This window comes from Eleutherodactylus coqui, chromosome 2 (assembly GCF_035609145.1).
Source record: "Eleutherodactylus coqui strain aEleCoq1 chromosome 2, aEleCoq1.hap1, whole genome shotgun sequence".
NCBI lineage: Eukaryota > Metazoa > Chordata > Amphibia > Anura > Eleutherodactylidae > Eleutherodactylus > Eleutherodactylus coqui.
In genome coordinates, this window is record NC_089838.1 from 141,364,470 (window position 1) to 141,389,599 (window position 25,130).

General features: G+C 41.8%; 1 protein-coding gene across 10 annotated transcripts in view; it reads right to left on the reverse strand.

Annotated features, from left to right (window-relative positions):
- Positions 1-600: 600 nt before the first annotated feature.
- The window catches only part of OSBPL8 (oxysterol binding protein like 8), a 193,495-nt gene continuing 168,965 nt past the window's right edge, over positions 601-25,130 (reverse strand). For 8 of the 10 annotated variants that reach the window (XM_066591672.1, XM_066591669.1, XM_066591671.1 and 5 more), the window contains 12 exons: positions 22,147-22,228; positions 20,114-20,212; positions 17,952-18,048; positions 16,362-16,460; positions 16,178-16,275; positions 11,591-11,680; positions 10,693-10,829; positions 10,257-10,442; positions 7,139-7,292; positions 5,491-5,593; positions 3,629-3,734; positions 601-2,722 (listed from right to left, as the gene is read on the reverse strand). In XM_066591672.1, coding sequence (XP_066447769.1) covers positions 2,587-2,722; positions 3,629-3,734; positions 5,491-5,593; positions 7,139-7,292; positions 10,257-10,442; positions 10,693-10,829; positions 11,591-11,680; positions 16,178-16,275; positions 16,362-16,460; positions 17,952-18,048; positions 20,114-20,212; positions 22,147-22,228 — 1,387 coding nt within the window. In that variant the 3' untranslated portion in view covers positions 601-2,586. The remainder of the gene's footprint in view (positions 2,723-3,628; positions 3,735-5,490; positions 5,594-7,138; positions 7,293-10,256; positions 10,443-10,692; positions 10,830-11,590; positions 11,681-16,177; positions 16,276-16,361; positions 16,461-17,951; positions 18,049-20,113; positions 20,213-22,146; positions 22,229-25,130) is intronic. The other 2 variants (XM_066591673.1, XM_066591678.1) reach the window with 1 other exon arrangement.

The window sequence follows — 25,130 nt, forward strand, 5'->3', positions numbered from 1 at the left end:
CGTGTAAAAAAAATTGGTGCAATTGCTACATGAAGTCCATAACAAGCTGCTGTCGTCACGTATGAGAAGATTATTTTCTCTGTTTATTACTGTTGGCAGTGCGATGTAAACTGATGAATGTATTAGGGACTCGTATACAGGATGCTCATGTGTGGTATATGGGGTAATGAGCCATAGTTGGAACTACAAAGTCATCATAAGTTCTGCCAGCAGCAGTTGCCTATTTGTTTCATTACTAGCACTATTCATTTTATGTATACTACAAATAGTAAGAAGGAGTTGAAAAATAAGAAATGAAGACATATTACTAAATAAGATATTACTAAATAAATTACATTGCCAGTTAGATAATCAATGTAAATCAAAAGGTGCAGCAACATGGTACATGGTGGACTTTAAGGAGTTGCCCAACTTGTAAAGTTTTTTTTCTGTTGCAAATCTATCTCCTCTCTCATTCACTTGTCATCTGAATGCTTCAGCATCTTCGCGCCGTCAGGATTACGCTGCCCCAGAATTAATTACTTCTGGTGACGCACCATACCATTCAAAGTACATGGCTCCCGGCCATGTCTTGGAATAGCACGTCATCCACGAAGGCGGCTGTTCTCACTGACAGGCGCATGCAGAGAATATCAATGCTATGTCACATGCACCCACAGTAGGACCAGCACTCTGACAGCCCGGCGCTAGGGTGCATGGAAATGTAGTTTGGGAGGTGTCACTAAAAGCAGGGAATAAAGACAAACCTGCCATAGTGCAAGAAATTAGATTATACAAAAAAAAAGGTATTTGGCTGTTTTATTTCATTGATCAAGAGCTGCACAAATGAACTTTGAAATACAGAGAAGTGATCAGATAACCCTTTAACTATTGATGGCCTATGCTTAGGATAGGTCATTAATAGTAAATGGGCAGGGGTTCACCACCCAGAACCCCTGCTGACCAGCTGGTTTGCTTGTCCACAAAGCTGATTTGTGCTGGAAGCAGACAACTCCGCTCTCTCTGCAGTGGCCTAAGTTGGCACTGCATGGAAAATTCCCATTGACTTCAATTAGCAAACAAAGCTACTGCAGGGGAAATGGAGCAGCTGTCCTCTAGCTTAGGTCAGCTCTGTGGATGAGAGCACCAGCCCAGTGAACAGCTGATTGATGGTAGTCCTAGGCCGGTCCCAGCTGATCTAATATTGATGGTCTATTCTGAGGACAGGCCATCAATAGTTAAAAGTTGGACAACCCCTTTAATTGGAGCTACAGCTCATTGAAGCATGCCGACCTAAAAATGCAATAAAATTGTCCTGGTACATCTTGCAGTGCTGCATCATGGAATACATCAACGTCACCCACCCTTAATCTTGTGCGTTTTATTTCATCTTTCTCTAGTCAGCGTATGCGTCTCAGATGGCTTTGCTGTACTCGGTAGACTTTCTCAAACATAAAAAAGACATAAGTATAAAAGAAGTGATACTTTTAGCGGAAAAAATATCTTTGCGAACTTTCAGAGCACGAAGCCCCTTCATCATGCATGCAACTTGCCTGATCCATGGGCCTGTGCGCTCTGCGAGTGTGCAAAGATAATTGTACTGCTTAGCCAATAAAGGTATCACTTCTATTATACTTCTGTCTGTTTTATACCAGAGAGTTTATCATCACGCAGCTATTTCTGGCTAACATGTATCATGCTGTTTTTGCTGTACACTGTACTAGATAGAGCAGATTACTTACGGGTGCATTCACATGTTGCTGATTTGCTACAGATTGGAGTTTGGTGCAGATCTGCAGTAGATTTCACTACTTCAATTTGAACTCAATTGAAAAGTGTGCAATCTGCAGCAGATCCAGACCATAATCAGCAGTGTGTGAACACACCTTAAGGCCGGAAACATGCACACACTTTTTGGTGCTTTTTTTTCTTTTAGCTGTAGCCAGAAATGGATCCAGCAGGAAGAAGCAGTAGAAGTTCTTCACTTATATTTTCTTTTAAACCCACTTTTGACTTTAGCTCAACAAACTGCATCAAAAACAGCACGTGTGTGTCCTGCCTTAAGACTTTAGGAAAAAGTTATTTGGCAAGCACAGTCTGCAGATTACAAGTGAAAGGATTCGGTTACGAACGAGTCTGGTTGAAGAGTGATCTCTGCCACGTACCTGAACAAGACCTTTGTTTTCCAGGCTACTATTTCAAAATCAGAATTTCAAGCTGCTTTAGTTCAATTCCCATCTAAAGTTTTGCTAGTGACTGCCAGCACAACACTTACAAATTGTGCCATCCACATCTGTAACATGGACATTACTCAACAGTGTGAGGTGTGAAACACAAATTATTCCAACAGTGAATACAAGGAGACAGCTGGGTACATATTGCGGGCACTTTCATACTGTTCTACTAGTGATGTGGACAGAATGCTGTACAAGACTCCGGAGCCCAGGGCCGCCGGTTTAAAAATAAGAATAATATTGCACCCAAGAAGTCCTAATCATCTGACCTCCATCATGGCGGGGATGAAAAGCACTGAAAATGCCAGTGAGGCAAGAAGTGGTCCCAATCCAATAGTGACAGTCCCAGATTTCACATCTATGTGTGTCACTTTTACTTGAACAAATAGTTAATGGCAATCTGAAGAAAAACCAGGAAGATAATAATACAATAGTCTCTTTGCTGAAGGAAACTACTTTCTGTGTTTGAGGCATTTGTAGTTACACGATTACGAAGAGCGATGATGTTCCTACAAGAAAGAATGAGAAGATGTAAGGTATAAATCAATGTACAACGTGTATATATGCCATAGATGCAAACAATATGAGTCTTTTACTGCGGAAATGTAACCATTTCTGGATCAGTGTCCTTCCTCAATGAGTGCTACGTACTAAAGAGTGAAAGTAGAGGTTTTACTTCCAGTATGCGACCCGGAGATCACGTGACCGCTGGGTGCCCCTGGCACAGAAGAGCTGCAGGGTCCTAGCAGAGCTGCAGGGTCCTTACAGACCCTGATCAGCTCTGTTAGTGATGTTTTCCCCTGCAACTTAGGCTCCTATGGATGCTTCTGCTACTGTGGAAAAATCTGAAATAAAAAAATAAACAAAATGTGAATATCCCCCAGAGGCCTTATATGATGGGGACATAGTCGGTAAATAGGTTTAAAAAACTAAGGAATATAATAAAAATATATACATAAAAAGTAAAAAAAAAAACCTAAGCCGATGCCAACCACAACCATCGCCGAATGCCCCCTGTAGTCCAACACTACACAAATTATATATCAAACTAGGGTTTATCAGGGCTGGTGCCGCCGGGTGTTGCCTGCAAAAAACAGTTGGCACCCACTGTGTATGAAGAGAGATCACTCCGCGATCTCTCTTCATACATAGACCGCCGATACAGGCCGTCAAAAGTCGTATCGGCGGTCACAAAGGCGTTATTTCAGTAGTGATGCAGTTCAGGAATACTGGGGTATAACATTACTGACATGTACGCCATATGAATGATTTTATTGTATAAGTACATTGTGAGATTGGATGTGTAGTTTAGACAGGTTACTTGCTGTGTAGAGGTCGACGTTCCCCTGCATTGAACAACATGATGCTAATGGCAATGATATTAAAAGCACAAAGATGCAAGGCAATACTCTCACCTGTTGATTTCTTCTTGAGTTTTTTTGATGGATTCTATGGCACTTTGTAGTTCTCCATGATCGGCCCCTTTCTTTCTGCTTCTAGTGCTGTGAGCCAATACAAGTGCTGGAAGAGAAATGACGGCACACATTTACCGCATCATTCTGCTTTTAACATTCTCACAAAGCTAAAGAAATAACCTGTCTGCCGTCCTCTGGGATTGGAGTGGATCGCAAAATAATTAAGAGAAAAACAAAACTGTGTAATATACTTATAGATTCGGCTCCAGCCACAACATTAGTGGGGGGATAAGCACAAGACTGATGGGGGGTGGCCTGAATCTTTAATGCGCAAGCGGACCTTCTGAAGTCCTGACAAATCCCTGTAAATCTTGCAGCAGCGGTTGGATGGCATGTGAGTAGTTACTAGAGATGAGCGAGCATACTCGCTAAGGACAATTACTCGATCGAGCATTGTCCTTAGCGAGTATCTCCCTGCTTGGGAGAAAAGGTTCGGCTGCCGGCGTGGGTGACAGGTGAGTTGCGGCAGTCAGGATGGGGAGAGAGAGACCTACCCTCCGTTCCTCCCCGCCGGCAGCCGAATCTTTGCTCCCGAGCGGGCAGGTACTCGCTAAGGGCAATGCTCGATCGAGCAATTGCCCTTAGCGAGTATACTCGCTCATCTCTAGTAGTTAGCCTACACTATTTAGTGCTGTTATCCTCACTTGAAGTAACCACATTACAACACACATGTAAAAATCCATACGCTATCATCATATTCTAAATATTACAATTTAGATAACTATAGTTAAACTATCATTCCTTTAGAAACATTTATTCCTACTCTAGCAGTATTTGTTTTGCAGTGTATGTATACTTAAAGCGGATGTGTCGGCTTAATATACTTCCACAGGTAACAGCAGCATTTAACATCTACAGGTCTGTATCTTAGTCAAAATGGCACAAAAAAACGCTATATTATTTGGCTAACGGGAATGCTAAAAGAATATAGCGGTCTCCTAGTTATGAGATCTGTACATTCATATGGGGAGTGTTACCCCCTGCCCCTCATGGATGCACAAACTACCCTTATATTCTGTCAGTGTTCATAATAGCTAAAAAGCCACACATTCTTTTTGTCCCGTTTTGGCTACTAGAAGTACAGACTTATAGGCATAATGTGGTGCTGTTACGTGGGGCAGCATATTTATCTGCAGGATCGACTTTAAACAACTAATAACATCTGTCATTTCTGGTATAATCCTTTGGATATGGCAAATATCTGATAGGTCGGTGTATTGTAACTTGAAATAGGCTAGCCCGAGGATAGGTCATCAATAGTAAATGCCCAGCAAAGCTATTAGTAGTTGATAGGTGGGGTTCCATTATTCAAGATCCCCAGGCGTGCTGCTGGTGCAATCGAGCCAGATACCTCTATTGGGGTCAGAGCCAGAAGTGTAATAAAAAAAACCTTTGTTCTCATAGATTTCAATAGGAACAAAGTTTTCTATTTCACTTCGGGCTCTTGGACAATGAAATTCAATATAAAACATGTTCTAGCCACATAAGCATTGCAAGAGCTAGTCTAGCATCAACACTAAAAGGTCCATTAACACAGGACGACTGTCAGGCGCCGTTAATGAATGGAGGCGGAGTGGGCAAAAGATCGTTCTGGCCGCCCGCTTTCATTCACAGTAAACAGGCCAATCGTCGTTTTTATGACTGCAGAACAAATTATCGCTCGTTGTTCAGTCGCTGACGCATTTACACTGAACGATTATCGCTCATATTCTTGTGAACCAGCCAGTATCTGAACAATTATGGCTCAGTGTGACAGGGCCCCTAGACTGTTCACATGACAGCACCTACACATAGAATTGTACCTTCACTGCCAGAAGAGTCCTGATTATCCAGCTCTGGGGAGGAGCAGCCACTTTCTTTCTTCTGCTGACCACTAGATTTGTGTTTCAGCTTTGGAACACAAACCTGTAATACACAAAATCGTACATGTAGAAGTGTAATCTAAACAACATTCAAAAGTCTAGAAGATCTAGTATTAAAGTCCTACTTATCCCTCTTTTTGAGAACTTATAAAAACCATCCAGGTTTTCAACTCTTACATATGTTGCATGGTCTGGAAGATAAAACCAGCATATCTGCCAATTAACATCAGACAAATGCCGGTCAAAACCTTCAATAGTAATCAGAACATGAGGATTCTGATCCCGTGCAACATTTGTAGCAGTATATATTTCGGTTCATTAAAAAAGCACTGCCTTTTTTCTTCTCTCTCAATTTTGGGGAATTCCATCACAGTATCGCTGACGTCTTCTGTGAAGCATCCAGTTCCACATCTTGTCCCCTCCAGGATGTGTATTCTGCACTTTTCTTCTAGTCTTAGTCACATGACCAGCACTCTGACAACACTCTGTGCCCTGCAGTGAATGGGGCAGATTTATGTAAACTGTCAAAGAAGAACTGTCTTTCTTGCCCATAGCAACCAATCATAGCACAGTGTTCATTTTAAATTCTAAGCTTTAAAATAAGAGCTGCTCAGTGAATGGTTGCTATGGGCAAGAACAATATTTTTTCTTAATGGCAGTTGACATAAATCTTACCTATTAACTGCAGGATATGGAGCGTTGTCAGAGTAGAGTGCTGGTTATCTGATATGCATGTTGAGAGAAAAGTGCAGAATACGCATGCAGCGAGGGGACAAGCGACAGAACTGGATTCTTCACAGCGGAGGTCAGTGATATTGTGATAGATTTCTCCAAAATTGAAAACAAAAAACAAGTGCTTCTTTAAGAGAAATGCATTACAAGATCTAGAATATGTCTTGTGTATAAAAATGTTGTTTTGTGGAGAATAGATCATGAAGGGTAATCATGCGGCTTAGATTGTTAGTAGTTGTTTTAGGATAGAAACCAGCAAACGGTGAGTGTGATTTCATATTGGATTGTGTTTAATATACATTTATATACACAAATGTACATATCTGTATTTATTGTTATTCTGAGTAATTGTATTCAGAGGTCAATGTTGTAACATTAAGGCTGGCTGTTCACAGCGAGATCCGTGGTGATGAATCGCACGCGGAGCTAGCATGGCACGCTTTCCATAGGATAACTATGGAAAGCACAGCCTACTGCACACGAGCGGAGAATCATAGCGATGTTCCGCTTGCGCGATTAAAATCACGGCATGCCGCGATTCTCCGCGGTGAGACCATTATTAATATAGGCTCATCGCGGAGACCTTTAGTGCTTCTCCCCCTGGCGGAATATCGCTAGCGATATTCGGCTGTGGATAGGCAGCCTTAAGTCTTCTGCTTTAATGTGGTTGTAGTTTCAGATGTATTTCCTTGCTCTGTGCTACACGTATCCTCGTACCCTCCTTGGACTATTACATACCAGAGAAGCACACACTGTCAGAATTCTCAGCCAGAGGTTAGTACCATTATACACATGCGTCCTGGATCTTGACAGGACAGAGACGAGAGGAAAGCTATTATTTTGTCTCCAAACCTACCTGATAATTGCATTTGTCCCGCTTTGCCCCTTGGTTATTGAGACTAATTACACTCCCCGAACGTACCATTGGGGTCCTATGCCTGACTTTTGTCTGGATGGCACCATCTTTTTCAAACTGAACCAGGTCGTTAAGGGGGTCCCATGGTCGGGTACTATAAAACATACAAAAATCAGGATTATTATTTAAAGCCGATCAGTACCACTAGTAATAATGACAAAACATCTATTATATACAACGAACGGTACATTGAATACAAAGTGGGTTCCCTAACATCAGGGCCAGGCAAAACTCATGATCTTGTCTACTAGAAAACTACCTCTAGCTACAGCATCTAATGCCATCGCTACTTTCCGAAGGAAGCACAGAATGTTCCTGCACAACTATGTGTTACTCTGCTAACAGAGACTGATGCAAGAGTCTAAAACTGGGAATTGCACACAGCCGCTGCCAATATCTCTGCTTTTATGTAACTTTCTGCTTGCAAACGGCACATTGGGAGAGATACATGAGGGAAGGTGGCTGAAGCAGGTCTTGCGGTTAGTACTAGAAGGAAGGGTGGGTTGGGGGAAACCTTAGTGCGACTACTAGTGTAGGGTGGGGTGGACCGCAGTGGCCATTTGGAAAGGGGGCGCCTGTGCGAATGACTAGCTAAGTGAAGGAAAGCGTTTAGGGCACAGTTTTTGCAATAAGTGAAAATGATGCCGTAAAGAGCTGGTCCACTACAATACAACACATTGACAAAACTATACAAGCTTGTGTTTTTCCCACAGTTTTAATGGCAATAGCAGTCTGTGGAAAATACACATGTACAGTCACATGTAAGGTGAGGCTCACACATGCTGCAGAGCAGATAAAGCCTTACAGCACATGCTTGCTTGTTTCCTAGAGTAGTCTAAAAGTGCCATTACACAGACTAAGGCCTCCTTCCCACGAACGGATTTCCGCCGCGTAATTCGCGGCGAAAATCCGCTGCGTGGCCCGCAGCTATTAGGTTCTATTGAACCCAATAGCTCAGGGCACACGGTGCAGAATTCCACCGCGGAATTCCGCACCGTGAAATCTCCCGTCCTCACCCGCGGCATGCTCTATTTGCGTGTACGCGCAGACGGCTTCCATTGCAGTCAATGGAAGCCGTCCGTTCACGCTATCTCCTGCTGTAGCACAGCAGAAGATAGCGTGAAAACGCTTCCCCGCCCACCGCCGCCGTGTCACATGACGTGGCGGCGGTGGGCGGGGAAGCGTCATGAGGGAGCGGGAACGCCGGATCCGCTGGTAAGTATGGGGTCTCTGAGGGGCGCCGTGACGGGCTTCGTCGCGGAATATTCTGGGGCGGAGCCTGTCACGGCCGTGTGCAGCCGGCCTAAAGTTAATAAAAACGGGCAACTACAGTTGTTCATGCGATGAACTGATCGCTACGAAGTGCAAGAGGAGTCCGCTGCATTGTCTGTGCACCAATTTCCACCAGTGACAGTACAGGAATGGGGAGCCAGGTAAGTATACAATTCCATCCCTGGACTTTATGGAACTTGGTCTATAAGCAAGCTTACAGCTCCCTTTTAAGTGGTGTCTAGGCCTGTATTACACATACTGAACTTCAACAATGTATGTTAAGACGACAAAAATAAATATTAGACTTTAAAGGGGTTGTCCCGCGCCGAAACGTTTTTTTTTTTTTTCCCAATAGGCCCCCCGTTCGGCGCGAGACAAACCCGATGCAGGGGTAAAAAAAACAAACCGGATAGTACTTACCCGAATCCCCGCGCTGCGGCGACTTCTTACTTACCTTGCTAAGATGGCCGCCGGGATCTTCACCCACGGTGGACCGCGGGTCTTCTCCCATGGTGCACCGTGGGCTCTGTGCGTTCCATTGCCGATTCCAGCCTCCTGATTGGCTGGAATCGGCACACGGGGCGGAGCTACGAGGAGCAGCTCTCCGGCACGAGCGGCCCCATTCAGAAGGGAGAAGACCGGACTGCGCAAGCGCGTCTAATCGGGAGATTAGACGCTGAAATTAGACGGCACCATGGAGACGAGGACGCCAGCAATGGAGCAGGTAAGTGAATAACTTCTGTATGGCTCATATTTAATGCACAATGTATATTACAAAGTGCATTAATATGGCCATACAGAAGTGTATAACCCCACTTGCTTTCGCGGGACAACCCCTTTAATATTTAGTACCAAGATAAACATTTAGCTTTACTAATAAATGCCATCTTGAACCAAATTTTAAGTTTCTGTGTACGCCGCTTAAAATGAAGAGCAAAAACCAAACATTCTCTCCACCCCCCAGCATAAGTTTCTTCCAAAAGTTATGTGAATAGGCGAAACAAGTGAATATTGATGAGATGACAACAATGGTGGTACGTGCTGGCTCTAATACCACCGCCATTTGTTATGGAAGATTTCTCAAATCCACTTGAGCAGCAACAAAGATATTTCAGCACATGAACTAGTTTTTCCTATGAGATTTTTTTTATGTCATGAAAAGGGGCTCACAAACAATCTGAATGTATCAATTTACCATACATTCATGTGTTGTGAGAACATAGCATTTTTTTTGGCACAATTTTTGCAGATCACTTAAGGCCCATTTACACGCAAAGATAATATTTCAAACGAATTAAAGTTTTAGTGATCTTTTTGAATAAAGTGTTAATGGACACTAATGTCCATTAACACATCTTCATTTGCATGTAAAATGGGCTCCCATGAGCTGTTTGTAGAGCCCAGCATGTGATTAATCTCATGACCAGCTGTGCACACAGCTGCATTGTTCTAGTCAGGGCTGCCGACAGGTTACAATGTAATCTCCCAAGTCCCGTGGAGAACACAGCATGCGGTCCATTGAGAGACACTTTATCTCTCTGCGGCTGAACGATGGATTTAAAGTTCAGCTTAAGTTCAGATGAAAAGTCTATGATGGCAGCGTTTACATGTAATGTTTATCGCTCATTTTCGGTTGTTGGAACAAATTTTGAGCGATAATCGTTACGTGTAAATGGGCCTTTAGGCCTAGAGACATGGAGATAATAAAATCAGATATCTAACACTCAACACAATAAATACAGGTTTCAGCTAAATATAAAGTGTGCAGAAAGAAATGTGAACTTACTCCGCATATTTGTAATGCCATTCCCCAGAGATTGGATCCTGTTCAAAGAGATTGCAGGTCCACTCCTCTCCCTTTGTCTTTCTCTCTTTGGCAGCTTTCCTCTGAGCTTCCTCTAGTACAAACTTCTCCTGAGTGGCTTCTGTCTGATCTTTGTTATTGATTGCCCTTGTAACTTGCTGCCAGAGCCTGAAATGTAGAAGGACACTGAATAGTAGACTATGAAGACAAGATTTACTTTGTGTATGCATCAAAAAGGGAACTGGAAGTAAAAGGAAGTTAAATATCAAGGAGAGCAGAATCATATATTAATTTGTGTGAAATGTAAATCTTTACTAAATGATGAAGGAAGAGCTCATTGCTTAAAGATTTCATCATGTCATCAGCTGGCCATAACTTACACTGAAAGACAAAGAACTTTATCATCAAGAAGAATTACCTTTCAGATTCAAATTCTCCCTGCTCGTCGCGCTGTACCATACAACGGGTCAATCTGCGCTGCTTAATCTCATGCGTCGGGTTCCAAAAGGTCTCAGACAGATCGGTCTTCTTCTCATGGATAAAGACTTCACTATCCTGGAAGGTAACATACATAGTGTGGTGCATATAAGTACCAGCAAGTGGATGTGACTCAGTTGCTATATACCATCAACAAGACTGGCACTGTCCATGGAAGAAAGGAGCAATTTTTTTCTAGTCCTACACAGCGGAGAGTCAGCAGAGAGGAGTGTACGATCTGTTATGGGGAAACTAGATAGAAATTGGCTTGGACACCCTCTTTATATATACATAGAATTGAATAGGAGCTCTGAAGCAATTGGACAATAGTTGCAAACAACAATCACTCATGTCCCATCTGTACTGAACTCTTAACCCCTTTCCAATCAAATATGTATCCTGGTTTTCCTAGGGGGCTTACTCTTTTTGGGCCATTATACAATGGTGCTATACGCTGGCTAAAGCCAGTACTGCATGAGGTGACACGTTGGATAGGCTCCGACAGCAGAGAGGCTGGCAATATACAGTAAAAGAACCCTGATGGACGTCTTCCAACATCGGAGTTGGTACAGCCTTAAATCATAATGTCTGAAGACGTCAAACAGTGGATTGGAAAGGGTTAAAAGGAGTTGTCCCATCAACACCACCTTTGTCCATATGTCAGCTGATGGCTGCATTGGCTCCCATATAAAAGGGGATATCTGTGGTGAGAATCTGTTACAGGACAATTCTTCTAGTATATGGATGTCCATGTATCCATGAGATAGCTCTAATTCGGAAGTGCCCAATGTTGCATAATTACGCTGATCTTCATAGCTGTCAATTATTCTGCCACTTACCCAATGACCTTCCAGAGTTGCCAGGACTTCCTTTCCCAGTTTAATTTTCCCTGATATTTGATTAACACTATCATCATTTCCAAGAAACGGCTGCAAGGTAAAATGACAACAGTCAGCGTTGTAGCGGTTATACGGAGCAAAGAGTGTAGACATTAGTTTAGTCATCTGAACCATTTGTACCAGATCTGCTTAGCGCTTACTCATAGCTTGTGAGTCCATTCTCAATCCATTGTGCCATGCAGTAACAGACCCTTACATTGCCGTATCCTAGCACACTTCACACACAGTTACTGTGAATATGATGCTAAAAGCTGCATCATATTTATCCTGTCACTTGAAGTGCTGCGGATGTCTCAAAGCAAAGGTTACATGGAAATCAATGATGGTGCTGCATCTACTATATATGAGCAGGTTTTCTCTCCCACATCAACTGTTTAGTATTAAATGGCTCATCTGTGCTTAATAAAAAAAAAATCATATATACCCAATGACACGTCTCTTCCTCTAGGTCCTGTTGGGGACCAGTGTACATGGATCCTCAGTTATCAATGTGGATCTACAACTTTAGTTTAGTTAAAAGGGTATAACTTTTTATTTTGGTTAATCTAGTCAAAGTAGAGAACCAGGAAATTTTCTAATGTACACAATGCCTACCAGTAGTTACAACAGTGGGGCTTATTTACTATTCAAGATACAACAGTTTTCTGGAGAAAATCACTCCAGGAAACTGTCTTACATGCTTATGGCACATCTATCATGTGTTTGTAGAGACTTTTAAACAGTTTTTCAAACTTGTTTGAAAAAAGGGGCATGGCCCAAATTGCACTAAATTGCTGAACTGTACAAACTAAGCCAACTAATAGATGGTCTAAACTTAGACTAGACAATCTCAAAACATGAGAGATTTATCATTCAGTCATAATTCTGGCACCTTTTAGGACTGTCTAGTCTAAGTTATCACTGTCTAACAGTATTAATAAATAAGCCCGAGTGAGTGCAGAACTAAAGTTTGTAGGGTGCTACCCTTGACTTCTACAATCCTAGTGAAAATGACATCTCCCCAATCTGCTAACATGGCTAATCACATCAAGATCCACCCTAATGTTATTTTTCACAAGGACCATTGTCACATGATTGATGCCCTGTTTAGATCAGTTAGCCAATAGATGCACTTCATAATATAACTTATCCATGGGCTATACTATTCAAATGAAGAAACAAGGGTCTACTAGTAAAGCTCACCACAACAGAATGAAGTAGTAATAGAGGGGGTTCCACCTCCCCATGTCCTTTTTACAAGGCCCATTAAACTGGAACACAGCACTCCAAAACTCTATGCTTGCTTTTTTTAGCTGGTCATAGAAATCTTATAGAGGCTTTTATTTAAAATACTGCTCACTTAAAGGGAATCCGTCGCTTACTTTTAGCCCTATAAGCTAAGCTTACGGGCTGAAAGTAGGTGATGCGCTGAGTCCGAGTATGTAAGCGTTATACGTACCTTCCCAGTTGCTCTCCCGGTGTCACTGCTGAGAGTCGCAACTCAATGAATTAAGCAGCACACTTAATAGTCCGCCTGTTCTAATTTTATAATGAGCGAACTACTTAATAGCGCCGCTCATTGCACTGCAGCGACAGCTTCCAGCACTGACACCGGGAGAAAGACGGGGGAGGCAAGCATAACATTTATATCCCTGGACTCAGCGGGTCACTTACTTTTAGACCATAAGCTTAGCTTATAGGGCTAAAAGTATGCAACAGAGTCTCTTTAAAGTGATTGTCCGAGATTTTGAAAACAAACCAGAGAAAAGGTAGCAGCTACGGGTAAGGAACGAAAAAAAAAACACAAAAAAAAACACCTAATTTTTTAAATATCCCACCACTCCCGTTGGCCTGGTTTTGGAAGCTCCTGCACACGCTGTTCATCGTTCACGCGGCCACTGTAGCCAATTGCTAGTCTCAGCGGGCACGTGGCTACTGTTTGGCTGCAGTGACCACGTGAATGATGACCACCACATGAGAGCTGCAGGGGCTTCCGGAATGCGGGACATTTAAAAAGGCGAGTGATGATTTTAATACCCTTATCTGTTGCATGGTCCATGTGACAATGGTCCTTCTGTAAAAATTCTTAGAATGGTGTTATACCATCCAAGGGCTAAGTAGAATTAGAGACCGCGTTAGTCACACCACTCTCTGTATTCATTTAGTTAGCAAGAGGACTATAAAACATAGGATATGTGCTGGGTGAAAACACAGGAAGCATCGTGGTCTAACCGAAGCTCTGGTCATTTGCTGGCACATGTCCTATCCCATATAACTCTGTTGCTAAGCAGGGGTAATTAAAGGGATCATTATTTCTTTGTTCCATTGTGTACAAGACTAAAACATACTTTGAAAGTGTTAGACACAGGTTTAGAGTATATTAACCATAGTAAATATTAAGACTACAAAAAGCAGATATAAAGCATGCATGTACAGCATAAGAGCAAAAAATATATAATTGATGGTGTCCTCCATCAATTCTAGGTAAGCCAATGAGCGGTAGTGTGATATATGCAGAGAGAGCACATAATCTAAGCATTATTGCCATATATATCCGGTTGAACTCTTTATAAAGCTCTGCAGCTTTCCTTGACATATTTGCCAGTAAGAACTGTATACCTGGACAGCAAATGGAGACATACCTTATAGTCCTTAATGGTTTTATTGTTTTATTGTCGGCGGCAGGAATAAAGCAGATGGACTCAACATAAATCAAAGAATTAAAAGTAACAGAACAGTGCACCTCGACAGCAAATGTACACTCAGTGGCCAATTTATTAGTATATACCTACTGACCAAAATAGTACCTAAGGGGTTAAATAACACATACCTTACAAAAGCTCCAAAGAGCCAAATAAATACTAGAAAGTTAAGAATTTTTATAAATCTTTACAGCCCAGGATGTCCAATTGTCAGAGTCTTACCCCCGTTGTAGGAGTGTTCTAGCACCTATAATAGCAGCACTATTAACCAAAACCTCATCAAAAGTCAAAATTTGTTTAAGTGATTAAAACAATGAATCATGAAAAAGCTTAATAAGAAATAAAACGAGCATGGTGAATGACATCTTACCCTGGACACCGGTCAACATACATTTAGAGATGAGCGAGTGTACTTGCTAAGGCAAACTACTCGAGCGAGTAGTGCCTTATGTGAGTACCTGCCCGCTCGTCTCTAAAGATTCGGGTGTCGGCGGGGGAGAGCGGTGAGTTGCGGGAGTGAGCAGGGGGTAGCGAGGGGGGAGAGAGTGAGAGAGAGATCTCCCCTCTGTTCCTCCCCACTCTCCCCCGCCGCTCCCTGCCCCCCGCCGGCACCCGAACCTTTAGAGATGACCGGGCAGGTACTTGAATAAGGCACTACTCGCTCCAGTAGTTTGCCTTAGCGAGTATGCTCGCTCATCTCTACATACATTACATCTGTGGCCTTTACCTGAGTAATATAGCGGGGCTGTAAGAGTCTAGGCAGTTGACATCCTGTGCGATGGAAGATCCTGCCCATCGGTTTTATTGTCTTTTAGCACATTGTTCCAATAAAGATTGGAATGGAAAAAAATTCTTACGTTTCCAAGACGTTTCTTTGGCTCTTCGGAGCTTTTGTACTTTATTTGGTCAATTTATTAGGTATATCTAATATACAGTAAGTAGCTCCTTTGGCCATTGTTCATAGACACAAGAAAACATGAAGCACAGTATGTCTTGTGAATGAACAGTCACGGATATTGATCATACTGGGAAGTTTGCTTAGTCTGTGCTAATGTTCTAGAGCCTTGCTGAAATGTTCCATACTCCAGTGAGCACACAATACTGTAGGAGGAAAGGCTGTAACTGTAAACCCACTAGGATAGGGGCTACATTCTACAATATTCCATTATCCGTAAACATGCAGGCGACTGAAGCTTAGAATTCAGCAAACAGTGGTGATTTGACAATACCAGGGCAAGCGCTTGTGTTCAGCTCTTCTCCACACTTCTAGCCGTTCTGCTGCAGACAGCTCTGTACGTTGTGTAGTGGCCCAGGTTGGTACTGCAGGCTGAATCCTATTCACTTCAATAAGACTGAACCTGCAGTACCAAGAGGGGTCACTGCAAAATACATACAGAGCTGTCTGCTTCCTGTAGCAAAAGAGCCAGAAGTGCAAAAACCTCTTTAATACCTGCTTCATTTTGCTTTTAACAAAAAATGCACTCCGTGAGTTAAGCAGCCGCAGTACTTCATCAGTGACAAGTTAAAGAGAATTGTGATCTGTAACTGGAAGATGACTTTTATATGTCACATCAGTGTACATCAGTTTCTTTCCATCTATAGATTTTAATACTGGATGGCTTTTGAGGTAGTTTTCTTGACAGGAAACTGGATTCTGCTCCTCTTCATGTCACAATTCGTATCACGCCGCCATATCATGATCAGACATTGACATATGTTGGGCCAACTGAAGATCAGTACATTGCTACCTAGAGGTTTTAAATTGTACCTCTGCTATAGTCTTAAAGGTAAGTAAACCCAATAAAGTGGCCACTCAGTGTATATACAAAAAGAAAGGCATCCATACCTTAAGTTTAAACTCTAGAATGGCACTGTAACTAGTTTTCTCACACGTAATGGTGACATTTCCTCCAAGCTCAAGCGTCATTGTGCCATACAGTATGCCTGTGCAGATAAAAGTAACATAAGTGGTATATCTACCACACTAAACACAATAAAAAGACGACACTATTGACTTGCAACACTGGTACCTTTACAATGGGCATATGGCATGGTCATGGTATAATCCTCTCCTCGGTTAAGGAAATTCAGTCTTCCTTCTCCTTCCAGGAGCGCAGATAATGAATTACCTTCAGGAAATAAAGCAGAGTGAACTAATGCTTATACCGCTACAGAATATTCAAGTTCAGAGAAATGCTACAAAACGAAGTGCCGTACCCATTTTATTCTACCAATTCTATGCCCACTTATGCCATCAAGTTCATATCTCAAAACACCCATCTAAAAAGGATCTACAAAACTCAAACAAGGAAATTCTGTCAATGGTTAATGCCCTGTGAGGGCCAAAAGCAATGTCATGCACTGCACTTTTTGGACTATCAGACACACCTGTCTATTTACTTCCCCCTGGGATGTGTTCTGTTAGGAAGCTGAATGTGGTGTGCCCTTTTTGCTCTGCACCGATCTTCCTGATCATTGTCGGGAAGGCTGACAGAACTGTACGGCTATATATTGCTGCAGAGTTCTCTCCAGGACAGGAAGCTGAAGGTGATTTGTACATTATGGTCAGCCTTTCCCGCTGCTAATCACAGGTGACACAGATCATTGCCAGGTACCGAGAGAGAACAATGCAGCTATGAATGGTAAGAAGAAGAAAAATAATTTTTTACTGTGTTAGTCATTAGAATAACAGACGATTGTTCTCTGTTGGAGAAACAAAGTAATCTTGTACATATCATACCTTTTAATGGCTAATGAAGAAACCTAAGTACCGTATATACTGGCGTATAAGACGACTTTTGAACCCCGAAAAATCTGCTCTGAAGTTGGGGGTCGTCTTATGCGCCGGTAATACAAAAAAAAAAAAGAAAGTGTCAAAAAAAAAAAAATCATTCCTCACCTCCCCCGGCGTTCTGCGGCGCTGCTGCAGGCTGTCGCTCCCTCCTGGTCCCCGGCAGAGCATTGCTTTCTGGACGCAGGGCTTGAAATCCCCGCCTTCAGAAAGCTAATACTGTGATTAGCTAACACACGCTGTCAGCCAATCACAGCCATTCAATGACATCATTGAATGGCTGTGATTGGCTGAAGGCACGTGTGTTTTCTGGAGGCAGGGATTTCAAGCCCTGCGTCCAGAAAGCAATGCTCTGCCGGGGACCAGGAGGGAGCGACATCCTGCAGCAGCGCCGCAGAACGCCGGGGGAGGTGAGTAATGATTTATTTTTTGCTCCGCTGTATTCCCGGCGTATAAGGTGAAAGTTGGGGGGTCGTCTTATACGCCCCGTCGCCTTATACGCCGGTATATACGGTAGATTTGAAAGCTTGCTGTAGCATCATTTCCTTTGTTAGCCATTAAAAGGTATCATATCTACAAGGTTACTTGGTTTCTCCTACTGAGAACAATCACATCACACTATGAATGGTCACACCGTTATCTCGGTAATCCACTGTCAGGGATGAGGCCAGCACTGCTGGATCCCCTGACTGTAGACCATAAGATGCAGGGATTTGTTAGCACTGTTTCTTTCTTGCTAAAAAGTGTCTTCTAGTCCATAAAATATGATATTCGGGAAAGATTAGTTTTAATTAAACCAAGATGAAAAAGCCAAGCTTCTCCAACTTACCATAAAATTTGGATTTGGCCAGAATACTCCCACTCAGGCAAAAACCATCTTTTCGATTACTGACATAAAAGGCAGACACAGGTGGATGGTGGGAAACCTATTACAAAATATCAGAATATTTTATATGTTATAACTACGAGTTGGTTTTCAAAATTTGTTGACAGGAAACTATCTGTCTTATCTACATACTTCTGCTACCATATAATAATGTTATTAGATGAGCTGTCTGCTTCCTGCTTACAGAATAGACTGCAATACTTCTGTACTGCAGAGTATTTGTGTCAGTGTAAACCTGACAGGCAGCCTATACGGCCTTGTCTCTAGTCCCCAAAAGCCATAGCGACCCAACTTCCCAAGAGAGCTCCCTCATTCTGGCTAGACACCTGTATGCCGCAATCAGCATTGACCATGGCATTGCGTATATGGAGTTCAATGGCCAAGATCAGAAAGATCTTAAGACTTTTTTTGAATGATGCATGCATCTTTTATAGGCATTGTTTTGGGCACATTTTTTAAATTCACATCAGCATTTTTTCTTTGGCTTTGTTTTTTTTTTTTTTTACAGATATGCCTAAGGCCTCATGTCCACTAGCTAAATGTAATTGCGGATTCTGCCCATAGGGAATCATTGGCCATCCGCGGTCCATTAAATTGATTTTTGCACCCGCGGATGGCATTTTAAAAGAATTGTGTTTTTTAACTCGCGGGAGAAAAAAGCGCGGCATGCTCCATTGTGCCGCGGATTCCACGCGAATCGGCAACATTGCTATCACATTGATAGCAATGTCTGCGGATATCTACATGTAAAAAAAATACCATTTAAAGCAAATCCGCAGCAGATTCTGCGCGGATTGTATTTTTCTAGTGGACATGGGGCCTTAGGAAAAAAAAACTGTGGAAAAACACTATACCCAGAAAATGCTGTGATTGGAAAAAAAATGCTATGGACCCAAAAAATGCAGCCAGGCTAAAAAGATGCATAGCTGTATTTTTAAGCCATATGTTGTCCATGTAGTCAACGGACAGCACACGGCCCCATTACAGTCTATAAGGCTTTTTACATGTAGTTTTCTCACAGATTCATGGTCCACGTGAAAAAAAATCATGGCCCGTCCTATTTTTATCCATTTTCACGAATGAGAATAAGACATGCAATGTGCAGGGTATGTGTACATCAAAAAGCACATGGACAGGTGTCTGATGCGAGATGCACACAAGTTTCTCGAACCCGTTCTCTGTCATTGACTACAGCAGCCTATGACAGCCTGTAAGAGACCCAGCAGGGTGAACTTAAATGCTGCATTGGAGCTTTGAGGAGCCAAGAAGAGTGAGCACAGGCTTGTGTATATGGGGCAGATTATTATTTTTTTTTAAGAAAAAGGATCAATTCTGAATACTCTTCTTACAGATTTCTGACCAGTGATATTTTGTCAGTCAGAGTGTCACATTCATTGGTATTTACACGGGGGGGAAAAAATATGGAAACACTGTACAAAACCCATGCCTTGCGTTACATAGGATTATAAATCCTATTTCAATAAGTCATGTAGAGACTGATTTTAAGTAGAGGTATAAATAACAGAGATGCTGCCGGGCAGAAGTGAACATCTGCCTGAGCAAAAAGGTTCCATTGTTCAGGGGTTTGATCTACTCAGTTGCTGTTACTAGCTGGCTCCTAAAACTACCCAGAGCAGGGCAAGAGGTGAAGTAAACACAAGTTTGGCGGGAAAGCTCTCAGCCAAGCAGGGGTCAAAATGGCGGCTCAGTGCTAATGATTAAAATCGCATGGATTTCGTACAGTGTTTCTGTATTTTTTCCATCCCCTTGTATATTCCATATCATGGGCAAGCAAGGATGGTGAGAGCTAAAGCAGCCTTGCATTGTAAGGCCATGTTAGATACATAGATTCTGTCAGGTTTTACAGGGATTACAGGCCTTAAATCCTGGCAGAATCCATTAACATTTTGCTGCCAAACCATGTGAATAGGGTATTTTATTATGACTTATTCACATATGATCAGGAAAAAATCTGTGCGAATTTTGAAATCCATCCTATGCTCCATATTACTGCAGAAATGAAACTTCAACTATCTTCAAACACTGCAACATATAACATTTCAACATTGCTCAATATAAATGAGGGTTAAAGGCAAAGCTTGTACCTGCTCAGCTATGTAAAAGGTCTTGCTACTGGTTTTGGGATGTATCCACAAGCAGCGGAAGGTTTCTCCGAGAATAGGGTTGTATGGTTTCTTCAGGCCCTGTAGAGGCAGGAAACAGAATAAAATAAGGCCCTGTTCAGGGGAGCCATACGCTGGTGGACCTCTTACTAACACCTACTGTAGGTGGACATCCTCTAAATTAAATATACTTTTTTATGATTACACCAAAGAATAAGTATCCGTCATCTGCTTCCTGGACAAATAGGGTGGCTTCTCATATTTAAGAAGACAAATTCAAAATCAATAGGGTAAAAAAGTGAACCAATTTGTTCTGCTTTTGGAGCAGAGATGGAATTCGAGAGACACAAAGTCTGAATGGAGTCAAAACGCTAATGTGAATGATCCCTAGGGCATAAATACATTGACTGGGGCCTGCGTAAACCTAGCTTATTATAAAACACCAACATTGTTTCATTCTTCAGCATTGATTCGTTCTTCAGAGCCACTTAAAGGCTATGGACATCTTTGTTCATGTTCTTTAATTAACATTTATATTCAAAAATAGCTTTGTAATTGGAATGAATAGAAATTGCTGACAGGAGGCGGGTCACAGAAGCCAGGACCTGCAATTAAAAGGTACTGTATAGTCTGTAGTAAAATTATTATTTATATGATGGTGCATATGTAGAGGAGTAGCAGATTGCTATGAGCATTTGGCGGTTTTTCATGATTAATTCTGCAGGAATCGGTTCATGTCTTAATGAAGCTGAATGAAATAGTCTGACGAATGTATGGTTCATATATGTAATGCTGTGGTGCCATCTACCGGCCATTAATGAGAGATGCAGGCTTAGCAGTGGCCTTTACTACTAATTTGTTGATTGGCAGCATGGGTCACATGGGTCTTCGGGTCTGGGGAAGATGAAAGAAGTGAAGAGAGCTGTGTCACTGAGGCCGGAAACATTTTGCCGAGTGCCGTCAGAGTGGCCAGAGGACATTGTGCAGTTACATGAGACAAGAGACAGCTTAGTGACTTTGCGTGCTGTTTGTCACTGCATCAAGGAAGCCATCACTGCTAAACAGAGTGTGGACCCCAGAGGTCTGCAGTGGAGGCATGACCGGAGCATAGAGAGAATGCCATGTTATGCTGCAACAGTGTTGAACTGGAACCAGGAAAGTCCGTTAGAAATACTTTGCATCTGAGTCGGAAGTGAGGACATTCCTCAAAAAGGAACTGTACACACACTATTAAATAATGACAGACAGTAAGCAGGCCTGCTAGAAAGAGACATAATCACACTATACAGTCAGATACAGGCACATTTGTTGGCTATTGTATGTTACTGTTTGTAAGACACAGCAAGCTGGAACTTTGTCCGCAGAATACAAACATATATGTTTTTGGTACAAACTACTCAGATAACCCCGTTTGTTAAATACAGACCATGTGCAGCAAGCTGCCATCTTTGAGTTAGTACTTTTTGCTGAAACACCATTTGTTCATTGCAAGGAATATTTTATTGTAATTGTGTTTGTTAACCATAAATTGCTTACTGTGCATACTATGTGTTCTTGTAGTTTAACGATAGTCAACCTGTAGTACTAAATGTTACACTTTACGTAACATTTGCTTTCTATTCAAAATTTTGCTCAAGCCCGTTTGTTGTAAAAAGAAAAAAAAAATCTATATTGTTGTATGTCCAGTGTCAACCTCGTATCCTGAATTTTGAGTCAGTTACCAACTACCGAGACACATACATTGAAGTGATGGAGCTCCACAGCAAAAACTTAAATGGGTCCCCAATTATATTGCCCAGTTTTGGCACCCAGGACAGAAGGGCATGGTGTTTGTTTCCCCTTCCATACCCTTTAAAATGGCTCTTGGATCAAATTCTCCACCACCTTCTCCGCTAACAATGCAGTTGCTCTTTGAAACTCATATGTTCTCTCTATCCAGTAGCAAGAATAAAGAGAAACTGAAAAAGTAAATATTCCATTTACATAATGAATGTGTAAAATCATAAGTAACAAACCTTTGGTTTCTTGTAGAATCCCGAAAGATACCACTTGACAACTTTCTTCATTCGACTGTAAGCATTCTCTTCTAAAGCCGCCCTAGTAAATGAACAAACAAATCAAATAGGTCTGTATTGATATTCTGAATCTAGGAAGCAAGTAGAAGTTGGAGGTACAAAAGAAGTATATTTCTATTATATTCCACTGAGGCCAGCTCTGTGTTTGGTATTTTAGGCCGGCTGTCCACGGGTGATGCGGTATCCCGCTGCAAAGCTCCGTCACGGGAGCCGTCGCCGAATCTCCGCCGGTCAGCCCGATCTAATAGATAGGCTGACCGCGGAGAATCGGGGCAATTTGCAGCATGCTTCAAATTGCCCGCCACGAGTGGAGAATCGCAATGATTCTCCGCTCGTGGACACGTGCCGGCGCTTTCCATAGCAATGCTAAGGGAAGCGTCGGCTGGCGTGATTCGCCGGCGGTTTACCACCAGCGAATACACTACCGTGGGCCTTGGGCTTCATTTATATGCAGTGATTTTTGAGCTGCATCAAATTTTTACTTCAAATCCTGCAAGCTAGATGTGCATTGTGGCAGGTTTTGCCCCCTTATTTGAAGTTGTGAACTACATGCTGGATTTAACAGCCCTAATTGTTCTGTTTGTTGGGTAGCCCAATAAACGCAGAAGTTAGGGCTGTATTTGTAGGGCTTTATTCTTTTAATCAGGTGATCGGGTATAAGGTTCAATCAATGCAGCAACTTGGTTGCTGTGCATAATATTTCAATTGTTTGCATTAAAAAAAAAACTAATAAAGACAAAACATCTGTTTACTGAGCAACAGGTATATCAACATAACACTTTACAAAAAGGAGATGTGTAGGTCTCTGCATGCAAGAAGGTGTGTATACATTGTAATAAAAACTAAATCTAACATAGGTTAAACATCAACAAAGAAAAAAGTAAAACGGTCGTTCCAGATCAGGTATATAATGCATAAGACAGCAAGCATAAACCTAGCAGGAGAATACAGTGACCTCCACTGGGTTATATCTTAGAAGGCGGCTTATGAGAATGATGGTAGAGAGAGGTTGGATCATAAAGAGGGTGGCAGGGAAGTGGGAGATGGTAGTTGAGCATATATATAGCCCAATTAAAAGTTTTTATGCAAAATCTAAGGTTTGCAGTTTTCGTTAGTTTTTTAACCATGTTTATAGCCTATTAAAGGGCACTACATGAAGTGTAGTATAACATTCCTGTCTCATAAATGAATATATTTTTCTTATTTTAACCATGCCAGGCCACCATAGCCCAGTATATAACCACGCTTTCACACTGCTTTTATGGCAGTGAAATAATATCATTGCAGCTAGATCAGTCTTACATTTCTATAAGTGTAAGAACAGGACCATTCAAGTGCAAAATATTCAAAACGACAGTAAGCAACTCATTCTAGTCTCAGTTTTGTAAATTCCAGTAAAGTGGTTGCAGCCCTTTCTATGTACACATTCACTTCCATGATTACCTTGTTTGTGTGCAGGTTGAGGCAGCACAGCTGTTCACTTTGTACATGGGGGAATATTGTCAGAGCAACAAGAATTATGAGAACTGTAATTTATAAGAAGGAGGTGTCACATGATGAGCCCATAAGAGCTATGAAGCCGAACTAGGGTAAAGAGTCAATTTCGTATGTTTTATAGGTGGAAAATGTATCCACGGGCCGTGTTCTCACGCAACCACCATGGTTGTAAAACACGGTAACTAGGCTTTGTTTCGCAATATATTTCAATAGAGATGTAGCCTGGTTGTGGAAGAGGTTGTACAGGAGGTCTAAAGTAGCCTCAAAATAACATTTCCACCAATGGTCTTTCCAACAGCTGCTATAGCTGATAGTCATCAACTGCCATTATGTACTTATGTTGTAATATTGAGGTTCGGTACTTGTCATGGTGCCCTTCTTGTTCTTTTGATTCCTCATCAGAATGTCCACATAATGCGCTGAATTCTGTTAAAAATGTTTATATTCTGACTTTACATATATAAATATTACATATATTCCCCGTTTCCATCCCACCGCACCTTTCTATATTGATGCAAATTGTATACATCTTTCTAGGAACAAACAGAATTCTATTATTGCTGCTTTTGAAAACGTGGAACCTGGTTTCTTAATCAAGGTGTGATATTCTGCAGATAATTTTTTTTACTCTAGACTAATATGGTATTTCTAAGAGATGTCAGATGAAATGCAAAGTAATAAGGTAAATTCTCCATTAAATCTCATCAGTCTAAACCAGGATGAAGTGCAGACAAAATGGACAAATCGCTGGGTCCTGATGATAGCATATATCCACAGGTCCTAAGGGAATTAAGTAATAAGGGTCTATCTATAATGACAGGACATGTTCCACTGGATTGGCGCATAGAGACTTTGGTGCTGCTATTCAAAAAGGGGTCAAAAAATGAACCTAGAAACTACAGGCTATAAATCCTACTGTAAATGCTCTTCTGGAGTAACTCGATGAAAATAGTCCATATCAGCATGGGTTTATGAGAGATTGCTCCTGTTAAACCAATCTGATCAGCTTTTACAAGGCGTTAAGCTCTAGAGTAGTAGCCTGGGAAGAGTCACAATGTTTCATATATCTTGATTTCTCAAAGAGGTTATCAAAATTAGGGTTATTTAGGTTTAGAAAAAAATACATCTGAAGGGCGACCTAATAACTATACTCAAATATATTGGGGACAATAAGGAGATCGCTCCCATCATCTATTTATACCGGGACTGTGACTGTAACAAGAGGGCATCCTCTATGTCTAGAAGAAAGAAGGTTTTTCCCCTTACATATAAGGGGGTTCTTTACTGTAAGAGCAGTGAGACTATGAAACTCTCTGCCTGTGGAAGTGGTGATTGAGAACTCACTAACAGTTCAAGATAAGCCTGGACGCCTTTCTTGAGTGTAACAATATTATATGTTATAGTCACTGATTACATCAGAAGGGTTG